The 16,880-nt window shown below is 40.8% G+C and overlaps 1 protein-coding gene across 1 annotated transcript; it reads right to left on the bottom strand.

Annotated features, from left to right (window-relative positions):
• Positions 1–1,357: 1,357 nt before the first annotated feature.
• Positions 1,358–14,167, bottom strand: LOC106954987 (exostosin-1b-like). Its single transcript, XM_015044884.1, has 2 exons — positions 11,960–14,167; positions 1,358–1,656 (listed from the first exon to the last, which is right to left on the bottom strand). The coding sequence occupies exons 1-2, from the start codon at positions 12,901–12,903 to the stop codon at positions 1,575–1,577; spliced, it is 1,026 nt and encodes a 341-aa protein (XP_014900370.1). The 5' UTR covers positions 12,904–14,167; the 3' UTR covers positions 1,358–1,574.
• Positions 14,168–16,880: the final 2,713 nt, after the last annotated feature.

The following is a 16,880-nucleotide window of genomic DNA, read 5'->3' as shown; positions in this document are numbered from 1 at the left end:
CCAGCAGAACCTCTCATCCGCCGTCAGCAGTAAAATTTAATGAGGACCAATCAGTCTCTCCTGATCATCAGTTTCTGCCGCAGCCAGTCACAGAGCTGTCTGGTTTAATTGAATTCGCAGGAACACAGCGAGGTTCTTGTTCCCCTTTCTGTTCTGTGCTGTCAGAGCTTTCCAAAAACTGCTCAGCTCCTCACTTTACTTCTCTGCCAGCAAACTTTTACATCAGCACAAGTTAGGGATGAGAGGCCTTCAGCTGTGACAGAGGGAAGGGAGCGGCAGGTTCGGCTCTTAATACCAGATCGCTCATTAGCTCCGTCTTTTTAAAAGCTTCCTGACAGTCCTGGGGAGGGACACGCACTGACATTGACTCACATTTTTACAACTATAGCTAATAAAACAGTCATTTCCAGCTGGTTTGGGAACAAAGTGGAGATATTTTAGGGTTGTTATCTTATAAATTTATTATCTGATGATTAATCAGACAAAACAAAAGGCACATTCTGCAAATTTTGCATTTAACCAGGATTTTTTTAAGTCTAAACTTCAGATTTATCTTTTTATGCAGGCTTTTAAAACTTTATAATACAGTGCAGTTATTGCATTTGCTTTTGCCATGTGATATTTTTTGCTTTAGTTTTCCTGGCTGGTTGTTTTTAAGTGATATATAAATAAACAAAAATCAATCAGCCAAAAGGAAATAAACATAGAATGGCTGTGCTGTCTTTAGTGAATCTGAGGCTAAAACTTTGCAACTCGAGGAGTTTTTGCTAAAACATGCACTGCAAAAACACAAAATCTTACCAAGTATTTTGGTCTAATGTCTAGTTTAAATACCTTAGTACACAACAAGATAAAACTAACTCATACGTAACTTTTCAGCAAGAAATATGAGCTTCATTAAGTCAATAATTCCTTAATTTTGATGAAAAAGTTCTTGTTTCATTTTTCAGGTTATTGCACTTACAAAAATAAACTTTTCTTAAGTTAGAACAGGAATAATGTGTCAGTAGAACTAGTATTTTTCCATAAATATTAAAGACTTACCTAAAACAATCTCTTGTATCTTGTCGAAAAGTTAGTTTTGTCTTATTTCAAGTGTATTTTGCACTAGAAACTAAAATTACTTGGGAAGATTTTGTGTTTTTGCAGTGCATGTATAAAAAAAAGTGCTTTTATCTTAAATCCAAAGTGTATACATATATTTTGCAATTGAGTTTTTCCTTAATTACCGCTCTAAACGTAGTTTTTTCAAAAGATAGGCTTATCTCCAGTTAACAATTAATCGATTACTAAATTAGTTGATGGTTATTTAAACCGATTAATCACGATTAATCGTTTAAATATTGTTTCTTTTGAAGTGTTTTTTGTTCTGATGTTCTCTTATCGCCTGCAGCAGCAGGATGCATGCTGTTGGACTTGGGCTTCAGTGTCCAAGCCTCCCATCCCCCACTTCTTCCCTGTGGTTCTTCCGCTCTCTTGCTTCCCACCGCCGCCACCTTTGAGTTTGGGGGTCGGCTTGGCTGTGCTGTTAATCCGTCAGTGAATGTGGGTCAGAGAGTGGGCCTTTGTCCTCGTCACTCAGACAGCAGGGTCATGACCCCGGCCATCATGTGTGCTCCCTCCAACACACACAGGCTTGTATTTACACGCCTGCGTCTGCAGACAAAGAGCGATCAAACACACACAGATATGGGTGGATGAGCAGATGCACACAGGAAAAACCTGCTGAAATAAAAGCAAGTTGCAACAAAAACTTGGGATCTGAAACGAGAAGCGTTCAATGATTTGACGGTCAGCTGTGTTTGAAGGGTAACGGATTGTTTTCTGGGGGGGAAAAGCCATTTAATTTGCTAATATTTCTCTTATAAAAAGCTGAAATACGTGGGATTCGTTCAATCATCTGCAAATCAATCAGATGGCAGCAACTGCTAGAAATCAGACATTCCAAAAGCTGCTGATTTACTGGGATTTCGATGCACAGAGACAGAAAATATCCAGTGAACAGCAGCGGCGTGGACCAAAGTAAAACAAATAACTCCTCGACTAACCACTCGTTTACGAAAGAATGCCGTCTCTGACTAAACAGCATGTTTCACCTTAAAACAGACGGGCAGCAGAACCACACCTGGTTTCACACCCAAAAACAGGAAACCGAGGCTTGATTCAACAAAGCAGAACAATAAAAGACAGGAAAATATAGCCTGGAATCTCGATTTTATCTGCAACGTCAGAACCTGGCATTAAACAACACCAAGTCCTGCCGAGCATCAACAGTTCAAGCTGATGGTGGTAAAAAGCCACAACATGCCCAAATATTTAACCATTTTGTACCAACACCGACCAGAAACCTGGCCAACAGAATAATTGATAAATCTTAAAACTGGTGTAAAAATTACCAAATTTGAATGTTTGAAACCTGAGGAACCAAAGAGGTTAAGACCTGTGATTAACTTAAGCCCAACTTAGTTTTATTTAATGATTTTAAGACATTTTAAGGGCTTCATTTTAGCTACATAAATTTAAGGCTATTGAAAATCTTTTTTAAGACCATTATGAAATGAGTTTAAGACCCAAGTCTCCATGGAAATGTACGATCTTCGTCCTGCCAACTGATGTTACCCAGGACAGACACAAAGAGCTACGTAGCAGCCAGAGCATGTTAGCAGCAAGTTAAAGGCAGCTTCAACCGCATCGACTCACAAATGTGGGGCAAGACTCAAACTTTTGTCAGAATGAAAAAAATAATATGAATACATGACATTAAATTGTCCTGCTGACATCTTAAATGTAGTAAGATTCATTAATTTAACAAATTTAAGGCATTTTAAGGTCTTAATTTTCTATACATGTATTTAAGACATTTTAAGGATGAGCAGACTCTGGTTTCCTTCTCTGATATTTAGAAAGTGTCGGCATGTAACTTGGAAAACAAATTAACTTTGTCAAAGTCTGAGAGGCAAACGGGGTCAGGCAGGAGGAACTACCCTGACACGCCGACTCGCCCCACATATTGGCACTCAAACGCAGCCGAGGCACCGGTGATGAGGCGAGCGCAAGGCAGAGATCTCAGCATTGAAAGAGAGGGGATTTGAAATGGCTACGCAGGCCGATAAGATGGAATAACAAACGGAGGTTTTATGTGCTTATAGGCTTAAATCTGCCTCTTACACACTCACACCAAAATATCAAAGAGCGGCAATTACGCCGCACTGCATTCTAACTAATTATCCTCTGCATCATTAGCATTCTCCATCACGAGCCGGGCGCTTTATCTAGGAGAAAGCAGGCAATAATGAAATATTCATGATTTATTAATCTGAGTACAGGGGGAAAAAAAACAACAAACAATGGCAACCTGAGAAGTGTGACACCCTCTCCTGCAGCAGCGCAAATGTTTGTTTGCTTCCCGCTCAGGCACTTACAAATCTCCAACAGGAGGCCGCAGTCGGACGCTGACATTCACGTGAGAGCGGCTGCTCCCACTCGAAATAACAGCGTCTCACCAAGATTAGAGGAGAGCGGCGCGGAGCAAGAACCGGCTCCGGCGGAAACGTGGCGACGACGGCCACACATCAGCGAGAGAGGCAGGGAGAGTGACCAAACACTAAACGAGTAGGAATACTCCAGCTACAGTACAACGTAGCCGTCCAAGGAATTATTCAAGATCTTACATTTCTGTGGAAATTTAGGTCTGAAGCTGCTTTCATAATGGTCTTAAGACAGTTTTTAGACGTCTTAAATTAAAAAAAGTGTTTGGTAAAATGTCTACTCAGGGACTGAGTAACTGATCAAATAATCAGTCATTTAATGTTTAAAAATTACATCAGCAGACAGAACAAAATGTAAAGTTAAGTGGAAATTTTGGTGTTTTAAGAGCAGAAATTACAAAAATTTACACAAGTAGCAAAAAATAACAAAATCAGGCAAAAGAAAATGTTTCCAAATCAGTTTCTTTCAATAAAAAACTTATGAAACTTTAACAAAAACTGCAGGTGTGTCTGGTGAAATTCTGATTAAAACATGTTAGTTTTTCATTCAGTGGGTAGAAAATCCAAAGATTTTACTCAAGTAAGAGCAGAAATACTTCATAATACTCAAGCAAAAGTACAAAAAAAGTAAAAAGTAAAATGTTTTAAAAAGACTTGCTCATGTAAATGAGCTCCCAGCTCTGGTTGGGGATCTGAGAGTAGAATATGTTCATATTGCGATCTCAGTCTGCTGTTCCTGCCATTTAAACGGCCAATAACAATCCATCACCAGTTCCTGCTTCCCTTCACTCCTGCTGATCGTCCTGAAGTTTCCCCTCAGGGTGACCGGGAGCGGCGGCGGCCCGTGAAGTGGCTGCAGTACAAAGTCGATGGGAGTCACCAGAGCCGGTTGGGTTTAAACGGGGCGATGATGACGCAGCTGCTCGGCCTCAGAAACGACCCGTCAGACTCTGATGGCACTTTCCATCGCAGTAATGAAGCGACTGACTCGGGTTATTAGGTGAGCTTGCATTTTTAATTTCTGCAGGATAATCGGTTTGCCAAAAGGACAAGGAGCTCCAACTGATCCAACTTCGACCTACACGCAGGGTTCCTGCAGCACGTTTTTCACAATAAAAGCCCCCACTTCCTCCGATTTTAATGTTTAAATTTGAAAGTCAGGTGTGAGTTTGTGGCAGACATTAAAACCAAGACAGGAAGGACGGACAAAACAGCAAATGGCTGGATGGATGAACATTTGGACAGATGGATAGAGGGAACTGATTGATTTATGGAGTGATGACTGGATGAACTCAGGACTGGATGGACAAACAGATAAATGGATGGACAGAATGATGGATGGAGGGAAACATGGATGGATTAATGGATAGATTCAAGAATGGGTGGACAGATGAATTACCTGGATGGATAAACAGATGGGCAGAAGGGTGGATTTATGGGCAGACTGATAGACTGATGAAAGGATGAAGGAAGGATGGCTAAATGATTAGAAGACGGGTGACAGGATGATGGACTAAAGGGACAGACTGACAAATGGACAATGGACGGGTTAATGGACGGATACAAGTAGGTCTGCAATGATTCATCATTTCAGGACTCAATTATTCACTCGTTTATTCTGGCAATTAATCAGATGTAAAAATTGGCACATTCTGAATTTTCAACAAATGCAATTCCTGTTTTAAATTCTAAACATTTTATTGGGTAAAATGCAATAACAGCTTTCCTTTAGGCAAAGGATGCAAGAAATGCTAACGCTAGTGTAGGTAGGGCTGATCAATTGATCAACTGGTTAATAATTAAATCGCAAAAGGTGGTTGATTTTTTTATTTTTACCTAATTTGGACCAGGTGAAGCTAAAACTATAAACTTGAGTTTTAGGTAGAAAATAATTACAAAGTTTTTTTTTATATCTTAAATACAAAATGAAGATGTTTTTGTACAGTTTTAGCTTAATTTTTGCCCTCTAAGTAAATGACCTTTTGTTGAGTCTTTATAGGCTAGATAACAATAAATCGATGACTAAATTAGCTGACGACTATTTCACTAATCGATTAATCACAATTGATTCGATTAATCATTCAGCTCTAACTAAAAACTACATTAATCTTTGTTTACAAACTTGCTGAAAATACAAGGAGGCATTATCTTGTTACCAGAGAGAAAACGGTTTTAGATCAGGTTTACAGACAAACTTGATTTTTTTTTAATCTTAAATAGAAAATGTGTAAAAAAAAAAAAAAAAAAAAAAGAAAAGCTTTGGCTTAATTACTATGTTTTTTTTTGTTTGTTTTTTTACCAAATGGCCTTTGTTGGAGGGTTTGTATACTACAGTAAATGATTACTAAATTAGTTGATTATTTCAATGATGGATTAATCGTGATTAATCGTTTCAGGCCTGGTTTCAACTTTAAACAGTGGAATAGGGTAAAGGTGTTTGCAGCTTTTTGATGCGTCTCTGCTTGTAAACACCTGAATCTCATATTTGTAAGTTGAGTTGATGCTGAGGCGTTTATCCTTTCATTTGGTGTGTTGGACCAGGGACACGTCCAAAAGCTGGAGGACGTTGTCCAGTGGAGTCTGACACTTTTCCAACCATCTAGAAACGGCAAAGTGCTGAACGACTGAGTGTGACACAGTACATGACTGGAGTTATCTGATGAAAAGATTCAATTATTCTAATTAGCATCTTATAAATAGAAGGGATGATTTTGCACCAGTGGGATCGCTAAAACCAGGAAAAGTGTATCATGTGGAGGATGTATTCTGGTTAAAGAGGTTTAGTCAGCACAAAGCATGGGATTTCTGCCAACTTAATTTTTTTTTAACAATTGCAGAGCCCATAATAGCCCTCCACTGTCCTCTCTGAGGATTATTGTCAGCAGCCCTGAAAACTCCCTGGATAATGTAGCGGTGAATGGGCTCCTTTCATCGGTGCTCGGCCATGAAAGTGGACCGGAGTGGCTCCAATTGAAGGCCATTACGGCAAAGAAAATCAATCGGATAAATGTACAGAGCGTGGTGAGGGGCTGCGTGTGCGGCGCTGGAGGGTGGGAGGCATTTTCTGCATGATATGCGCCGACTTCCAGCCGCATACCTCTGGAAGACGGGCGGAGAGGAGGGCGAGTGCACACTGGCAGGTGGATGTGCAGTGACATTAAACGAGCTCCCAGGTATGTGGACGAGGTCTGCAGCTGCTCTCACACATGATGTGCATTCCTGGCTTTCCTGCGACTGCGCATGCGCCGATTACTGGTTTCAAGGAACACCGAGACATGGAAAAGTCACGGTTTCTAATTTTCTGTCACGCCGGTCCTGTGGTGTAAGAGTTTTCTACGTCTAGTCAGAGATAAAGTGGAGGGAAAATTAGCTACTAGCTCTGCAAGACCAGGCAAGTACCATAAACTCCCTGTTTAATAAAATTAGGTTTGCTATATGCCAATACTTCAGCTAACGTAAGAAAACAGACAAACAGAGGAAGAACGTTGCCCTACGTGCAATTTGTGCTTACAGACAGCAGCAACCACTGGAGGCAACGTCTCTAAAGTCAAGGTAAAGGTTTATGCCGTCTTGAAATTACGACGGGGATTAGGGTCATTGTAGATATTGAAATTTATTTAGAAAGAACAGCAAATTTATTTGTGAGACTCAGGAATTTTCTAAAATAAAAATAGGAAATATCCAAGTTTCAAAAGTTGAAAATATTTGACTTTTGGAACATTTTTTCTAGAAAATTTTCCAGATTAATCTCAAAATATCAAAAAAAAAAATTCAGTGTCTGAAGCTCAGAAATGTTCTTGATTTTTCTAGAGAATTTCTGAGATTAATCTCAATTTCTCAGGGTTTATTTTTTTGGCAGAAATTTACTTTGTTTCCCATCTACAATGGCCCTAGTAAAATACAATTATTTGAAATTCTAGTTAAATTTATGTCTCCCCTAATTGCTGGTTTAGAACAGCGGTCATGTCAAAGGCTGAAAATCAGCCCAGCAGTTCCGCAAACATTTAAGAAGCAAATCATCAAAGATGCTTGAAAAAAGAAGCAAGATACCAGATTTTAGAGCTGCAATCATAACGCGTGACACAGCGAAGCTGCGGTGTTTACCGTGGTAACATCACACCGGCACACGCCTCCCTGCCAGGCATCTGACTCGCTGAGCATCGCTCGTCTAACTGTATGGAAATCCATTTACCTGAGAGCGCGCTGTCAGGGTTTCTGCGGAGCGTGGGTCGGCACCCACAGGGCTTTAGAGATGATTAAAAAGAAAAAGGCATCCGATTGATTAATTTTTAAGCTGGTTACTAAACCATAACAGGAGCAGAGGTTCTCGTTTCTAGGTTGAACTTTGCTACCAGAGCAGATCTGCAGACAGACACAGAACCCAAATTTGTTTGATGCAGAAGTTTTAAACCACAGAGGAGTTCAGAAGAGGAACAGAAACTCTGCGCTGCACAGAAGATTAAAAATAGATTTTTCAGAGTCTTTCTTGTTAGAACAGAAATCAAATCTAGCTCTGATGCTGGAAATGAAACGACTAACAGGAAGTGGTATTGATCAAAGCAAATCAACTGTAAAAACACACAACAGTGGAACAAAGACTCAGATTTCCCAGAACTACAGCCGGATCGATGATCCGATCGGAAGATGATCCGTCGGGAGGCAGGGCGACGCGCGGAGCAGAGGTAGGCCAGATCACGGATGACGCTGCGTCTCTCCGGGGGACAGCGGGATGGATGGAGGGAGCGAGAGAACTGGATGACGAATGGAAAGACAAGTGCGTGCTTGTGAAGTTTTGTTCCAGCTCTTTCCCATTTTACGAGTTAGTCTGAGGTTTTCTCGAGTTCACGCCGAGTTCAGGAGAAAAGTGTCTTTCCCTCTCAGCGAAACGGAGCTGAAAGCTCCTTATCGGCGCCTGCAGCTCCGGCGTCTCCCGCTTTCTGACAGAGCGCGCCGAAATATTCCTGGCCTCTGCCTTTAGCCTCAGCAGCAGTTCAACGCAAACACGCCCTCCAAGAACAATGAAGACAAGTGTTGTCATCACATGCCTCCAGTTCATCCAGGCTCCATGAATGCAGAGGAACTCAAACCCGAGTCACTCCCAGAGGAGCCAAGTTCAACCCTGTGAACCTGGGACGACCCCGCCCTCTGAACGGAAAGGGGAGGTGGCGGGGGTTCATTAATTACCAACTTGACAAAAACGAGGTTTCCAAAATTAGAGGTAATTGGCCGTCCCCTGGGGGGCCAGATAGAAACGATGCCACTAACGCCTGCAAATTAAAGCTGTAATTAACCCGTTATGACTGATTTATTTGCACCGAATCGCTTTATAATTCAATCAAAGGTGTTGCCTTACATAAACTACGCAGCGGGAAGCCTGAGGTCCCTCTGATGTTAACGACTGTTTCATAGCGGAGGGCTCCCACGGTTGACTTTCACTTAATTTGCGCTAAATACACGGTGCAAATCAGACGTGTCCGTGCAGATCCTCGTAAAGGCTGCGGTGCTCCCTGCTAGCGGAGCGGCGAAGGTAAAGAAGGGAACGAAAGGAGAGAACGCCGAGCTGAGAGACCTACAGGTTCAGATTCAGGCCTGAATAAATAATACAGGTCTGAAACGATTAATCGGGACTCCTCTGTCATTAATTGTGATTCATCATGATTAATCGCGATTAATCTATTGTTGAAATAATCGTCAACAAATTTAGTAGTTAATGAATCTTCAACTGGAGTATGCCGACTCAAAAAAAGGCCATCTGCTGAAGAAAACAACATATTTACAGAAGTTATTCAGTCAAAACTGTACAAAATGCAGAGTTTCCACCAGAAAACCTGGATTTCTGCCTGGGGGGGAAAAAAAGGTAAAGAAAAGGAAAGCAGGGAACGAAAGGAGAGAACGTCTAGCTGAGAGACCTACACGTGTCAGGAGTCAGATTATTCAAGATCAAGTTATTTACAGATTCAGGTCTGTAAATAACTTGAATAAATAAATTATATAGGTCGGAAACGATTAATCGGATCAATCATGATTACTTCTGATTAATCTATGATTACAATCGATTGTTGAAATAATCGTCAACAAATTTAGTAATTGGTTAATTGTCAACTGAAGTACACAGACTCAAAAAAGGAAATTTGTTAAAAAAATTAAATTACATACTTAAAGAAGTAATTCAGTCAAAACTGTACAAAATACAGAGATTGCCCCAGAAAACCTGCTGATCTTGGCAGAACGGGCACTAGGGATGTTCACCACCGTGTTTTTGGAAATAAAAATAAGAAATACAGCCGTAAACAAAACAAAACCAGTTTTTCTGTAGGTTGTGTGTGACCAAATGCCATTACTTTTTTAAACGGATCTGCCATCATCCGATAATAATGGGTAGAGTGAGATGAACATCAGACCAAACTGTACTGCTAATCTGTGTGTGATTAGGACATTTTCAGTGATCTTCTAGTTTTTTTCTGCCTTCGCTGATTGGGCAAAAATACTGATCACTAATAACAGAGTGTTAATGATAATGTATGCATAAAATACCACTACACGTTATTTACGCTACCACTGATTTTTTAATGCAATCTCACATCTTGTATGTTTAGATTCCCACGCATTGCATGAGAAAAAAAATAACGATTTAGAACAAGCTGTACGTCTCATTATTGATGCCATCAGCTTTCCGTACACTGGTGCTATTGTCCAAAACGAGCCTTCATAGAGGAATCAATAAATTATGGTAAATCTATTTTTACTATTGTATTAAAAAAGGCTTTAATGGTATAATGAAGAATCTGAAGAATGTGTCAATATTTTTTGTCTGATTAATTGATCAACATGTAGGAAAGTTTAAATTATTGACGTGTTTGAAAGTTTAGTAACAAAGATAATTTTTTCCTAATTTAAGATCATTTTAAGTTGAGTTAAAATTATCCGTACGTTTAAAAATTTGAAAAAGAACTTGCTTTCAATAAATCTGTAGGCAAGTGAGGTCCCTTGGAGTGACCTGCAGAAAGGAACACATGTAGTTTTCACTTTGACTTTCTGCATAGTTAAAGTAATCGTTTATTTGTTTTACTGCTAGCTAGTAAATACAAGCTGTGTAAAACATAAATAAGTTGACATTTTTATCTTTATTAATAATGATAAGTTTAAAACTCTTGTCTGGATTTAAAGATCTGCACGTCTTCAAATCTCTTTCCCATTTCAACACAACTGCACCTCCTCAGTCCTTCAAGCCAGAACCATTCATGTTAAATTCACATTTCTGTTCACAAATTCCAATACAGATTTCAGAACCAGGCGTTTAAAAAGCTCAACAAGCTGATAAAACAGACCGGTTCTGTTCTGTTGATCCACTGGAGACAGCACAAACAAAGATTTTTCATAAAATCAAGAAAAGACAGTGTCTTCAGTCAGAGGCTTTTTCAGACTCACTGTAGTACTGACTGCTACAGGAGATCCTTCCTACTCATAGACATTAGCATCTACAGCAAATCTCTGGAGAAAACTGTGTAATATGTGTTACAACATTTAATTTGTTGGGTTAATAAAGTACTTTTGAACTGAATCGTAATTGACAATGTGTACAAAAAATAAATTATGCTGAATTTAACAGTTTTCAGCTTGAATGGAAACCGCCTTGTTTTCTGATTAACACCTAGCATGTAAGAGCTGTTGTGTGTGTGTGTGTGTGTGTGTGTGCGTGCGCGCGGGTCTAATAAACACTCTAACGTTTTTATGTGGTACAAACACTCAATTTGAGTCATTTTCAATATCAGTGAACTGTTTAAAATCAAACCAGTGAGAGACAAGAATCTTTTTAAAAAAAAAAAAAAAAAAAAAGAAACACCATGTGGTTCAACAGGGCTGCGAGAAAGAGAAAGAGAGCAAGACTTTCAGCAGATAACAGGACGGTTTTGCAGCAAGGAGCTCAGGTTTTATCCTCCTGACCTCTTTTAACCTCGGGTTGTTCTGGAACATGCTCAGCAGCTTCTTGGCAAAGTCAAAGTTGCAGTAACAAATCTGCATTCTCCATGCAGAGACAGATATTAGTCATGTCAAACGCTAATAAATGACACTAAACCATTATGCTCACTAAAATAACTGATATGATGTTACTTCCGTTCCTAATATAAATAATGAACGACAACAGGAAGCTGCTATCTTGAAGGCCATTTTTTTAAAACTTCAATAAGTCGTTGAGGAGAAATCTGACATTTTTAAGGATGAACTTGAATAAATCAAACTCTAAAGTGCAAAACACAAATCTGGATCCGCCCTGTAAACAGCTGGATGCCAAACCTGAAAAACCTCACAACTCCAACTTCACTCTGCAGGCGCAGGCTGACATTTCCATGTACTAAGCGCCAGCTCCAGCGGTTTGGATGTGGGCAAGATCCACTATTACGCACAGACTTTTACGCCTGGCGCGTAAAAGCTCCAAAAAAGCTTTTTAAACGTGGTGAAATCCAACTTACTTGTCATATTCCGCGTTGTCCTTGTCGCACCGCGCGTCCTTGTGTTTCTGCCAGTCCTTCCCATGCTTGCAGGTGGTGAGCAGCACCACGTCCTCCCCGTTGTGGACGTGGTATAAGGCATTCCGCGTGTCCGAGCCAATCCCGGTCAGGTAGCGCTTCCCCTTGAACACCAGCATGTACTTTCTAAAAGGCGGGATGGAGTTGTACTTCAGGAAACCCCTCTCCCCTCCGGTCCGAGGGTGCTCCTTGGAGAAGAGCGGGATGGAAACGTCGAAGTTGGGCCTGAAGTTCTCAGAACCGATGCTCGCCTTGGCCAGCATGGCCTGGCCGATGTCAAAGCCCAGATCCTCCGTGTAGTCCGGCCAGGTTCCGGAGTACAGGTTGAAGATGAGGTGGTTCCTGCCGTCGTTCCACAAAGGCAGGCTCTGGACCTTCGTCTTCAGGTTGTGGACGTACTGAGGGGACAGCTGGTCCCGATCCAGAGTGTCCAGACTCAGGACGAACAGACACGCCTGTCCCGGGTCGGAGGTGTAGAACCTGGAGCCCTCGATGGTGGATAGGATGTTCTGGTAGCTCTCCGAGATCTTCTCCCCCTTCTGCTGGGGGTAAACATAAACTTTGAAGCCGTTCTTCTGACACAGAGAGAAGTCGAAACAGGAATCCATGCGGCACCGCTTGCCCCTGTAAACGCTCCTGTTCACGTCCCGCTTCTGCGTCGGAGATATGTGCAGGTTGTAATCCTCGGTGTCCGTCTGATCCCAGGGCAGGAAGGCGTGTAAAGGGTCCGAGTAGTGGGGCCACGGCTGCTCGGGCCGGTACCCGCTCCTGCTGCGGTCCTGCCGGCTCCTCCTGGCCGCTGGAAGCTCAACCCCTCCGAGGCAGAAGAGCAGCGCCAGGCACGCTCCGGCGGACAGGAGGATCAGGTAGCGTTTTTTGGCCTGCATGTGTCCCGGGAACAGAGGCGACTTGCTCAGGAATAACAAAGCTAAAGTGGCCCCAAGTTAGGCTCTCACCAGCCCCGGCTGCATCGCTCCATCCCCAACCCCCCTTCTTCGTGTTGTGCTCCGAGATCCGGCGATTGATCCAGCGCATGTGGGCGATTTGTACGCCGCTTGTGGAGTTTCACCACATCCAGCGACGCACCGACAAAGACCTGTCCGGAGCCTCTGCGCTGCGGCCGCTTCCCCTCATCCAGGCTGGAGCGCCAGCGGCAGGGGGCCCCGAGGCTCTCCCAGACGTGAAGGTTGGATGTTGAACACCGGGTAGAATTTTAAAAAAAGGAAAGAAAAGAAAAAGAAGAATAAAGAAAGAAAGAATCCCCGGCGGTGTGAACGCCTCTCCGGCTGGATGTTGTCCTTTTATCGCTCCATGGTGCCCGGTTTGGAAGAATCAGAAACACCGGGAGACGCTTCAGCGGTCCATCTGTAACCTGACAAATCCCTGCATTTCTCTGCCTATTTATCACCTCCGCTCATTCCCTCACAAATATCAAAAGAACATGGTCGGAAGAGAGCGGCGGAGCGGGCGAAGTTGTCCGGCCGAGCAGAGGGAAGCGAGCGGCAGCCTCAAACTGGAGGGATACGCTGGGAAAACGTAGGGAAAAAACGGCAGGATTCCTCAGACCGAGTGTCCAATTACCGAGTGCTCAGTTGTTCCGATTGTTGCTCGCTAACATTCCAATCCCGACACGACGCCAGTTGACGTTACGTCCCACCGAGAGGAAGCGGCGCCGCTGATTGGTCCGTGTGTGGGAACGGAAGGGGCGGGACTTGGAGGAAAGCACCCATTCATAACCGGTGTAAATTATCTGATTGTAACTTTATAATTGGGGGACGCAAAAGAAAGCGAAACACCGTCTCCTTTAAGATGGGAATAAGTGAGGATTTATCTTTGTTTTAGTCTTTTAATTAACAATTAGTTCTTTATTTTCCGTTTTGTTCTCCTCTCTTATGGTTTCAATACACCATAATGCGGTCACAACATGCAGATTAAACTTCTGCTTTTCACTTTTCATATATATTTTGCCACCCGCCCCCAACCGGAAGCGAAAGGAGAAATATTTTGACATTTATTAAGATTAAATCAGATAACAACCAACTTCCTTTTAACACACCAACACAGCTGTATGAACTTTGAACAATTTTCTGACTTAATATCCATAAAACGTTGTATTTCTTATTTAGACTCACCAGCATAATTTATAACAAAAATAAAAATCAGAGTAAAAAATGAACATCACAAGGGTAGCTTAGAAAAGTGTTAAAAAGTTAAAAAAATAAAAAAAAATGTATGTTGAGTCAACATGATGTAATAATGTAAAAACCAAATTGGGGTGACTTTTTAAAAATTAATTGTAATTAATTATCAGTTTATTATAATTGCTAAAGACAGTTAAGTCAACTTAATAGAAGTTGCAGCAATAACTTTTATTAAGCGTTTTGAACTTGACGGTTAAAATTGATACAACTTTACTGAGTCAAAACAACAAACTGTTTACAGTGTACTGCATAGTTTAACGTGGAAGAACATTTCTTGTTTATTTTACCAATAACAATCTGTGTTTTGAATTTACATCCTCTAATGGGAGAAAATGCATTAAAGTTCACAGTGTATAAATACCAGAGTTCATTTAAACTGGTACTACTATCTGTGTAATTTGCTTTTAAAGGTAGTTATTACTCTTATAAGTAAAATAGTTCTCCTCTGACCACATTGCTGCCTCGCTGTGGCATTTATTATTATTATTTAACGTTTTTGTTTTTAAGCAGGAAGTCTCATGAGATTTTTTTAGTTTTTACAGTATGTAAAACAAAAAATAAAAGGTACAGACAGCTAAAACATAAATTAAGTGCAAAGTAAGTCAAACATTTACAGTAAGATTAAGACTGTAAAATCCATAGAAAGGGGTTTAAAAATAGAAATTACACTCCTCAGTTAAACATTTTTAAATTCAGTAACGGGAATAAAATAGTTTAAGTTTTAATGCCTTGTGAATTATTCCAGGATCAAGGTGCTCGATTCCTACCAATGTTTGGGACACGAGAAAAAGCAAATATGGCAGCAGTTTGCTCAAGAGAGCCTTATAATTTAAAGTATTTTTGTTATTTATACTTTCAGGTTTACTGTAACAGAAACGTCCTCAGCTGGGGTTTATCAAATCCATGCAGAAAAAATGTTTAACCTGCCGAGAAAGAGTCAAGTTTTTTTAATAAATATAAAAAGACGTAGAAAAATCCCGAAACTAAGCCTGAGGGATGCGCCGTCATTCAGTTAATCATCCACTGAATGCCAAGCTTGTGCTAATAGCGCTCTGGAAATCACCTTGCTGGAGGTAAAATATAATTTCTATCCATCAGACGGTTATCTTTGCTGTTTTTAATAGATTCGGTTACAGAACGGAGAACAAAACAGGCCTTTGTGTTGCATTTGCCCTCACCTGACTTCAACTGCTTTCACTGTTTTAAACAGAAATAAAGAATCAGCCGACTATATTCTAGCAAATCAATGGATTAAGGAAGACAGCCCACCGTAGTTTAAAATGTAGGACTGCAATAATACTGGATTAATTCTGTATTATTTTATAGGTATATTTATGTTTTGTTGTAATTATGAAGTATTTTTGTGTACATTCAGTTAAAGCGGATGTATCAGTTGATATAAATTTATTTTCCAAGGTTTTCTTTTTATATGTCTGAATGTGTGTCTGCATACAAGTATGAAAAAGGACTTTAGGTGACTGGTCAGAAACTGTCATCTTACTGGGATTCTCATCAACCAGGTCTCAGGTTTCAAAGGAACGATCTGAAAAAGAGAAAATATCCACTGAGCAGCAGTTTGTGTGGATGAAAAAAAAGCCTCGTTGAGGTCAAAGGTCAGAATGGTTACAATGGTATGTGGAATGCAGTGGACCCCCACCTATTCGCAGCTCAGTACTTGAGGAGTCACCTACTCCTGGATTTTTAAAATTATTCATGGAAAACTTTCCTACTCGTGGATTTTTTCCTAAACTATTTGAAAGAAAATGCTGAAATAATTAGGCATAATGCTAAGCTAATGGCTGGGATTTACAAACCAACCAATCCAGGTCTGCTATTCCTTTTCCTTGCTGCTGATTGGCTGAACAAGAGAGAATTCAAAGCTGCAGTATGTAACTTTTATAAAACGGTCACCTTGTTTGTTGCGAGACGGACAATCTGGGAAAATATCGATCTCCTCCCTGAGCTGCTATTGTCGTCTGAAGAAATGAACCAAGCCCAACCAAAAACAACCAATCAGAGCCAGGAGGAGGGTCTTAGTGCTGTCAATCAACCACATGTATTCGCTGCTAAATGTGCTAGTGATAGAAAAACAACTTACCATAACAGAAAAAACATTTATGTGCCGTCATCGGTGTCCATGCTAACCAGACTGAACATTCATGACAGGCTATGCTAGCTGCAGTAGCAACAATGTCACTTTATGTTTCAGGATTCAACTTCAAAAAACACTCAAACATTTCCCACACAAAGAACAAAACATTACAGTACAGTATTATGTTTTTAGGCTTGGTGTTTATTTTGCTTTTATTACTAAGTGATCATTGTAGTAGACTAGCTGCTTTTGGCTAATCTAACACTGCGGTGGTTGATTAGCTAATTTTAACACCTGCTCTATATGCTCTATGATATGTCATCATATCATAGAGCATATGTCAAAAGAGCATACGGTAAGAGAGTCGCCTTTTTTACTTTGCAACTAAACCAAAACAGACCAAATTCCACAGCACGTCTACATGTTACATTTGTCAAAGTCAAGCTAGCATAACTGAGCTACTTCTCTCTCCCTCACTATTTCTTTCTTATTTAAATCTTTTTCCTGACCTTGTCATCTAGTTGTTGTAGTGTTGACAATTAGTAGCAAAGCTCTGCTTTTTCGTTTATAT

Source organism: Poecilia latipinna, unplaced genomic scaffold (assembly GCF_001443285.1).
Source record: "Poecilia latipinna isolate Pla-1442-1.1 unplaced genomic scaffold, P_latipinna-1.0 Scaffold695, whole genome shotgun sequence".
Taxonomy (NCBI): domain Eukaryota; kingdom Metazoa; phylum Chordata; class Actinopteri; order Cyprinodontiformes; family Poeciliidae; genus Poecilia; species Poecilia latipinna.
This window is presented reverse-complemented; position numbering and strand designations above follow the sequence as displayed.

What these genes read in the sequence shown, in the direction of transcription:
- LOC106954987 (XM_015044884.1), bottom strand. Translation starts at nt 12,903, where the DNA reads ATGCAGGCCAAAAAACGCTACCTGATCCTCCTGTCCGCCGGAGCGTGC. An exon ending in GACAACGCGGAATATGACAA is followed by an intron (nt 1,657 to 11,959) that starts GTAAGTTGGATT and finishes CTTTGTCTGCAG; the next exon opens with ACGCAGGCGTGTAAATACAA.